Here is an 8,977-nt window from a genome sequence, read left to right as displayed (position 1 = left end):
CTTTTTCAGGTAGTAAAGATTATCAATTATAAATTGCCACTCCGTTGTATACATGTACACAGATCAGTCAGGCTTCCAGAAAGAAGAAATGTAACCCACCGATTTCTCATGATAAGGAGCAGCACCATAGATCTCGAAGCGTGCAGCGGGGTCGTCACCATGCTGGGTCAGCCTACACCGCTGGTAGAGGTTGTATGAAGACTTGGTGAAAGAAACTGGTGAGAATATCAAATGTCAGAGGTGTGACAGGGCAGCATAGTGAGTAGGGTGGCTGTCCTTCACCCAGAGGTGCTGGCTGCAAGCCTCCCATGTTGGCAAACATCTGCCCTGCTGAAGTGTGCTTAGTGCAATGCAGTGAGTCCCTATAAGCTTTGGGGGAACTGTTCCTTACCAGACCCTGCACTCTGACTTGAGTGAAGAATCACATCGCCATTATCATCCTTTTCTCCCTTCTTTAATTTTAAAATCGGAGTTTGCCATCAGAGACGTTCCTTCTACTCTGATGCGTCATGATCCAGGAGTTTGCGTAGTAAAGGGGGTCCAGCAGAGATCTTTGTGATTTGACCCGACCAAGGTCAGTGGCTACAGAATGTTTACCCCCCCCTCCACCCACCACCCACCCAAGTATGTGGTCAGAGGAGTATGGAGTGGGTGGGCCCTGTGATGATGTGCTCACAAAGTCCACACTGTCCAGACAGCTCTCTGTACACCTAGCCCCGCCCCTTCTCTCACCCTACTACTGCCTACCTTTCTCCCGCCCTCCCTCCATCCCTCCTTCCCTCCCTCCTGCACTCTTCCATACTCTTCTCTTACTCCTCTCCCAGGGTCAGTGCTCGTTTGAAGTCCATGCTCGAGGAGTTCCGGAGACGCTGCGCTCTCTCTCGCTCATCCCTCCCAGGCACCATGGTTCACAGCAGCAGTATCTGCAGATTCCTCCTCCTGGCGCTCCTAGGCCTCTTGGTAGCCACCGTACACACAGGTAAGCCTCTCCCTGGGTCTGCTGACTAGTTGTGTGATTTGTGTGGCATGGTGACTGGTGGACATGGTTAGAGTTTGCCTGCTTGTGCGTAGAAATGGAAGAAAGTGGTTTGCAGAAATGGAAGACATGTTAGAATGTTTCCCATAAGACCAAAATGTCTGATTTACACACGTTGCATCTGGCTGTCAAACTTAAACAGGTCAAGGGTTTGGAAAACTGGAAAGAGAGGTTTGTAAAGTGCACGGCTATTCGGCATGATGTGAGGAAAATAGCTTCTCAGCAAATTATGTCAAGAGTTGCCAACAAAGTCACTGCCTCTCGCCACAGTAAAATGAGGCATGAATTTTAATTGCTGCTGATCTTTTGCACTATAAAGTTGTTTCCTTTCATTTGTGGAACAACTTGGAATGGGCAGGTTTACGGTATTTTTACTCGTGATGCTTGAAATTCATCTTGGGCCACTAAGGTGTCGGTAACTTGCCATGCTTTATGCTCTATGTAATTTTTGGTCCTCAGCGTATTAAAGCCTGAGGTGTGTGTGTGTGTGTATACGTGTCATTCTCCCACTCTGTTCCATACACACAGGCCTGGATGTGAGCGTCCTGATCTAAATGATGCAGTTGTTGAAGCTAGTGGAAGTTCTGAGCTCTGAAAGCTGCTCTTTGACCAACAGGATGACTCAGTCGCTTTCATAATGCCCCGATGTTTGCAATTCGTCTGAAACTGAATATTCACCGACTCAAGCAAAGATTTAAGTGATTTGTGAACATTTTTCTTGGTATGGGAACTATTTACATCGAAGTTCAACAGGTTCCCAGCATCTGTGTGAATGTGGTTTAAGAGTCAGCTGATAAACCTGAGGAGAGATCTCTATCAACACTCTCATGTCATTCGCCTCCACTCTTTGTTTCTTTGTTTTTTTCTTTCTTTCTTTCCTTCCTTCTTTATTTCCATCCTTCTTTCTTTCACTTTCTCTCTCTCCCTGTGTTTCCTCCTCCCTCTGTGTGACACCTCTCTGATAAATTTGAGAAAAGGCTTGGGAAAAGAGGGGAATCCACAAAGCCGGGGATTGTTAGAGAGTTGGAAACAACCAACACACACAGTGGAGCAGCTCTCAGGCCCAGAGGTCAGAGCAGGGGTGAGCAGGGCGGCGGGACGACAGCAATATAACAGGTTGAGAACTGTCACCTTTACATGGGACACTAGACTACTGTCATAGCAACAAGGCTTTGACCTAAAAGCCACGTCAGACCTTCAAACACATGACTTTCCTACATCTAGGCAGGTTTCCCAAAATATCTTGCAGTCTCCTCTTGCTTTGGATTGTGCAATTTTGAGGTGGATTGTTGCAGAAACAAATGGGGGGTTTTTGTATTATTTTTACTGCCTCTCAACAGCCACGGATACACAGTTTAGAAACATCTTTATAACTTGCTAGATGAATATTTGTCTGAGAAGTTATTGAGTACCATTCTTAACTAGTTTGCTTTCTAGGTTGCCATCAGGTACAAAGATAACCTAACAGAAAAGCATATTCTGGGGCAGAATTAATAGCAATTTAATATTGAACATAGCCAATAGACTTGTTCATGAAGATGTGAGTGTTATTTGGCTGCACAATGTGAGACTCCACTCTACAGTCCCAGCTAATCATCAACATGGCTGTTGTAAGTGACGTGGATGACATGTGGGCCTACATGTTGTTTTGAAACAGAGCCACCCATGTTGACCACAACACAAACCAGGTGACTGGATCAGCGTGACACGCAACCCCAATCGTTGACTAAGCATGAGAAACAAAGCCAGATGAGTCAAAATGAGAAGCTCAGTTACCACAATGTGACAGTTACTCACTCTCTCTCTCTCTCTCTCTCTCTGATCTTCCTCAAAATGGCTGATCTGATCAAGCTTGAGACACAACCTGTCATGCCAAGATGACTCACACCCCTTCAAATCTGTCCTTTACAGTGTGAGCGAGATGAGAATGATAAATGAGAAGGGGCTCACCATCAGTGTTGTAACCGGAAATGGAGACTAGTAATAGTAACCCTCTCTACACTGAACCCCCTTCCTCTTGTTTGACTGTGTTGGTCATTACCAGCATAAAGTCTTCAAACACTGGCCATTTGTTAAATGTTATGTTAGAGGGTCTGGGAGTAAAAGGCCATCTCCACCTGTGGAAGTGAAAGGGGGTGAGGCAAGGACACAGGCACCACCATTGCCATGTTTGGGGTGGGTTGCTCGCCCCCTCGATGCCGGGGCAGGGTGGTTTTCACACACACCCGTTTGCACGCTTTGTCATCTCTCTGGCTGGTGTGAAATCCTGACTGGACAGGCCCAAGCTACAAACAAATGGCTGTCTGTGTTTTTAGTCTCTGCAAGCAGCCTTTCCTACTGTCTGCCATGTTTTTACATGTCTGGAACCATGTGCAGTGGAAGAGAAGGAGGGTCAGTTGATTGACAGGTCGACTCATTTCTTCAGAAAGTGTAACCTATTGGAAGGGTGTTGGCCGAGACGATGTTAGAAGGATAACAAAGATTTTTCTAGAGGTTTCACTTATGTTAATTCCATTAACGGAAATTACGAGTGCAAGTAAACCCCTCCTTGAAGAGGAAACAAACACCAATGGAAAAACATCATGTTATTTTTTTGTCTTCTCATTAAATCAAGCTGTCCAGAAGGTACAACCTTTACACACAGAGACTATTTAATAAACAAGTTTGTTTGACATCCAGTGCCCAGCCGGTGCCTGGTTTGGGCCTGGCCGGTTGTTACTGGTTGCAGCCCGCCGCCCTCCATGACCGCACAAGCGGCCTTTTGTGCCCTCGGCTGAAGGCCTCATTGATGGCGGTGCTGGCCAGAGGCCCAGGCCTCCATACCTTCAGCCAGCAGGACAGGAAGCTGCGCACTACACAGAATCAACACAGCAGCATCAAAATACTAGCATGTTACATTAGAACTGCATATCAGAGTGTGCATATCAGGATTGTAGTTTGTGATATGATATTGTTGAGAAGAACACAGCTAACATGATGCTATCGAGCTCCTAAGATTATGTCATTGGTTTCTTGGTTATCATGTTTGATGATTTGCACTGCATTAGAGACTGTGTGAGTTTGTGTTTGAGAATTGTGTGAGTCTTTAATAAGGATTAGATGAAAATGAAAAAGGAGCAATACAGAAAAGATGTGAAGTAGGGTGAGGGAGTTTACAGCGGGCGTCAGAGGCTACAAAGTAAATATGTAGGGTGCACATTAAATAAGCTGGGTGTAAATATGTTTGGCGTATGGTTTTGTTGGTATGCGAAGCGTGAGGGTAGGATGAGTGAATCAGTGAGTATGTGAATGGGTGGGCTTGTGTGTGAAGAGTTTGTTTTTCTGGGGAGATCGGGATCAAATTTTCCCCTGTTCCTTTGGATTTCAAAAGCGAAGTTGTACAGCTGTCCACTTATTGGAGAGACGGCCGGGATCACGATTTCAGGATCGTTTGACTCAAACGTGGTAGTTTAGAGTTTAGACTTTTCAACTGAGCATTTCCAGAAGCCAGTCTTACCTAAAGTCAGAAATGCGCCCTAGAAAGAGAAGTAAGCCATGTTTCTATGGCTACTGTGGAGGTGTGAAAAGTCTCTCGGATGGGAGGAATGTAGGTGAAGGACAAATTGGGATGGTAGGAGGAGAACAGAGGATAGATTGGCAGAGGACAAGAGAGTACAGATGGTAGAGGAGTAGTTGTGTAGAAACTGAGCTACAGACACGCTCGCCAACCACTGCCTCCTCAATGGGCTTTTTGCACTAAAACTGAAATCTGGTCCACTGTTTAACATGTGGAACTGCGTATGTCCCGCACACAGATGAGTTCACTTCACACAGTTGTCTTTACTGATTGTGCAAGACATGTGAAATAAGCGCGAGGACGTGCGAAGGATGTCAACTTTTTGCTCAATCCAACTTTTGCAATCTTGTATCGTCTCCTGTCTTATTGCAGCATATTTTACAGAAATAATTGCCCAAACCCTTGGTGAAGTCCTTTGTCGTCTGGAGCATTTTATCGACGAGCTTGGGCAAACCCTTATAGAATAGAGAAAGGAGATTTAGAGAGCTGAGCACGTAGGCAGAGGCTACCTGTAGCTCCTGTGGACAAAATGTTCATCCTCTACAAAGACATCCTTATACCCCGGCCTGAGCCGTTAAGCCAGTGAGACAGAGAGAGGCTGTTAGTCATCAAAGACTGGGCCATGTATGCAGCCCTGCATCCCCAAGGCCTCACTGTCCAGAGAGAAGGCAAACAGGGCCATTAGCAAGGCCACGCACCTCCTCGGTAAAATTACCGCCTTACATAAACACACAGTAAGTTGATACGGCGCAGCAGGCAGTCCGTGTTCTCGAACCTTCCCAGGTTTTTTAGAAATAAATTGGTGTGCGTTTGTTTTTCAGTCAGTGCAGAGATCAAATGATTTTGTTATTTGTTGACTGGCTCTAGATAAACCGTTTTAAAAGAAGCACAACACTGTCCTGTGTGTTTTTGTCTTCCTCCCCCAGAGACAGTTGCAGACCCTGCTCCAACTCTCCAGGGGGACAACCAGGACACAGTGTCCGGAGGAGGAGCCTACGATGTCACCACCAAAGACCCCTTCCAGGACATGACGGAGCGATCCTTCACCTACGACTATGAGGACTCCACACACTCCCAGGCCATGGATGAGGAGGAAGGTAAAACTTGAGGCCAGCACTGAAAAATGTTTGACAGACTAACAATCAGTCTGTTTACCTGTAGTTATAAAGGGGCATTAAGTAAATAATGCGGCAAATTAATAAAGAATTGTGCAAATAAAAAAGTCACATTTTCAAAATAGAAATGAGTAACGTAGCTAATTAGAGCAGAGATCCAACAGAAACGTCTAGTGAGGAGGTAATATGTCACGATGCAAAATATTGTAATGATAAAACAGCTTTTTTGGCTTGAAAGTAAAGTATCTTGTGACGCTGGCAGCTCCTTGGTAGCACTGTCCTCCAGCACTGAGCAGCTGAAAATGAGAGTAGGTGGGTGGGGAGTACTGGCTGGAAAGTGAATTTTAAAAGCCAGAAATCGCAGCAACCAATAGTTGAGTCATTGGTATTGATCACCAACTCTTATCAAACCCCCCGCAGATATATTATGATCAAAATCTAACTTATTGCACCTTTAACTTTCAATTATATGCATGTTTTCCAAGACTAGCCATTATACAAAAGAAACATCTACTGCATGGGTTCACTCTATGTGCGTCCATTTAAGCATTCAAATAATGAAAGTTCCTTGTGTGTGTGTGTGTGTGTGTGTGTGTGTGTGTGTGTGTGTGTGTGTGTGTGTGTGCAGGAGTCCTGGGGCCGGGGGCCATCACAGCCATCGTTATAGCAGTCTTCCTAGGAGCATCTGTCCTCCTGGCCCTCATCGTTATCACACTCAGAAAGTTCACCGCCTCCTAGAGTGAATGCTTCCTATCTCCTCTGTCTCTCTCTCTCTCCCTCTCTCTCTCTCTTTCTTTCTCTCTCTCTCTCTCTCTCTCTCTCTCTCTCTTACAAGGATGAGTAGGAGTGCATCTTTTGCTCCACTGTGGATGCTGAAAAATGTGGCAGGTCCCTTTGTCCATAAGAATTAACTGAGAAACATCAGTTGCTCTTCAGACTATTTCCCCCTGTAAACATACTCTAATTGCTCACACTTGTCCACTTGTAACTAAGGGTACAATGTTAGAAACTGGCTGGTTCTTCCAGTGTAAATCGTAGCATATCCATGTCATATTTTGTTTTTTTAGCTATTCCTTACTTGTGATTTTCTTTTGTTGATATTACATCTGAGTCCAAAATGTTCGTCCAGCTTTGTGATCTGTTTGTAGATGTGAGTAGAGTTTCCTTTCTTATAGTTTTGGTTTTTTTTTTGTCTTGAGAGTTTTGTTGTGATGTATCCTGGATGCGTTTGCTTTTATTTCTACATGGAGTGTGTGTGCATGAGAAAGTGTATCCCATGGTGAAGGTATTTGCTCATCACATCCATTTTGGTAGTGTATTTCTCACTTTCCCCATTCAACAAGACAGATATTTTAGATTCACGTACCTACACAGAATATATTCCTCATTTCCACATTTTATTTTATGCCAGAATAATTTCCCAAATGTTCCCTTGGTGTTACCATTTATTTTGCTCCATTTGTACAAACATTTGTAGAGACAAAATAAGAAGAAAACATTTTAAAAAAAAGAAAAAAAAAAGAAAAGGCAGGCTTCTTCAATGAATGTAAACAGGGTAGTTGGTTCGTTTGTTTTAGCTGCAGAGCAAATATTAAGTTAGGGTAGAAAGAGAGGATGGATGGATGTGTGTGTGCGCTCAAGTGAGTGTTTATAGTTTTTTGTTGTTTTATTTGCTGGGTGTGGGGAGGGGGTGTACTTGGTATGATTGTTTTATCTGTCTTTTGGAAATACTGCCATTTTCTGTATGCCTCAGTGGCCTCAACAATCTGCCATACAAATATATGTTTCCATAGTAATATCACTGCCCAATTAAGTTTTTGACATTTATGTGGAATAAATAAATCCAATAAATCAGTGCCAAATGTCTTTGATTTCCATGTGGCTTTTGAACATCATTACTCAGTGACTATAGAGAACAGAGTAATATTTATAGTGGACAATGTAATATTAGGTGAGGAGAGATTTACTTTGATCCTTACCAGTACAGAGAGAGACTGGCCTAAACCTGTCATAGTGATTCTAAACACTAGGTGGCAGTAGCTAGGACTTTACATTATATTTACAAAGAGGCTACTATGGATGAAAGTAACATTTCACATAATTATGCTAAGTGAAATGTGCCACTGTCAGTTCATAATGTGCCTCACAAAGACCATCATCACAAGACTTGGCCATTGCATTTTATTGTTGGCCTACATTTTATTGTTGGCCTCTGAAGCAGCTTCAGTCCTACGGTGCAAATACGGTTATGCCATTCAGCACCCGAAACCAGGAAACCCTCAAACACAATCACTGCAAATCTGCTCCTGCAGACTCTCACATAGACACGGCAGACAAAAGATAAAGGTCTTGAATGTGTTGTTAAATCCCACAGTAAGGACTGTGTAACCGATAATGATGATATTCACAGCCTGCTCAAATGAAAAGTCATCTTTGAGAGCGTCAGCACTTTATAATGAGACACATAAATGAAATAGGAAGTTAGACAGTGACATTTACAGCAGAATTGGGTTCAGCTCTTTCAGTTAGAAAAACTGATTTCCTTTGAAATGATACTAATATCAGCAACACTAATATTAATACTAATAAAAACAAGATTTTCAATATTGATGTTCATCTCATCTCATGTGAAATAATGTATAATAATCACTACTAGACTGATTTTATTCTTTCAATATATATTTTACATCAAGACAATTGATAATTGAGTGTTCATAAACAAATTAGTCCTCAACATATACAGTAGAAAGACAATACATACAAATATGAACTCATCAGATCCAGTCCTATTCTTCATATATGTTTTCACATATTTCTCTGTCCTACCATAGGGTTGTGCTCTTCACCACATACAGGATATGGTAAAAATAGTAGAAATCCCAACACTAATCTTGGTAATGTTGACAGGTTTGTACCACTTATATTCAAGAGGGAAAGGTCACTAATAGCATTATAGGTTGTGAGCGATCATCTAGACCCTCCATTTCTATTATAGAGGTGGAAATCCACTATAATTAATCAAATCCTCCATAAATGCTCTGTTGGGATGAGAAGAGAAGGCCACAACATGCAGCCAACAACATTATCTTGCTGCTCATTTCAAAAGTGTTCACAAATACACATAAACTATCATGGCAGTTTGTTGTACGTATGTACGTCCTTTAAAAGCATATATGCCTGCTTACCTTTACCTTACATTTGTGGGCTTCGACTGGTGTCACGTATATCTGTACAAACATGCATATCTGTATCATGACTCAGGAAGTGGTG

General features: G+C 43.0%; 1 protein-coding gene across 1 annotated transcript; it reads left to right on the top strand.

Moving 5' to 3' along the window:
* The first annotated feature begins 837 nt into the window (after positions 1-837).
* Positions 838-7,550, top strand: snorc (secondary ossification center associated regulator of chondrocyte maturation). The gene is made up of 3 exons (XM_071925104.2): positions 838-979; positions 5,519-5,689; positions 6,336-7,550. Exons 1-3 carry the CDS (start codon positions 847-849, stop codon positions 6,443-6,445), a joined length of 414 nt encoding a protein of 137 aa, XP_071781205.1. The 5' UTR covers positions 838-846; the 3' UTR covers positions 6,446-7,550.
* The last annotated feature ends 1,427 nt before the right edge of the window (positions 7,551-8,977 follow it).

Source organism: Centroberyx gerrardi, chromosome 13, assembly GCF_048128805.1.
Source record: "Centroberyx gerrardi isolate f3 chromosome 13, fCenGer3.hap1.cur.20231027, whole genome shotgun sequence".
In the NCBI taxonomy this organism is placed as follows: domain Eukaryota; kingdom Metazoa; phylum Chordata; class Actinopteri; order Beryciformes; family Berycidae; genus Centroberyx; species Centroberyx gerrardi.
The sequence above is the reverse complement of the archived record's forward strand: the minus strand, read 5'-3'. Positions and strand labels throughout refer to the sequence as shown.

What these genes read in the sequence shown, in the direction of transcription:
- snorc (XM_071925104.2), top strand. Translation starts at nt 847, where the DNA reads ATGCTCGAGGAGTTCCGGAGACGCTGCGCTCTCTCTCGCTCATCCCTC. An exon ending in GGTAGCCACCGTACACACAG is followed by an intron (nt 980 to 5,518) that starts GTAAGCCTCTCC and finishes TTCCTCCCCCAG; the next exon opens with AGACAGTTGCAGACCCTGCT. An exon ending in GGCCATGGATGAGGAGGAAG is followed by an intron (nt 5,690 to 6,335) that starts GTAAAACTTGAG and finishes GTGTGTGTGCAG; the next exon opens with GAGTCCTGGGGCCGGGGGCC.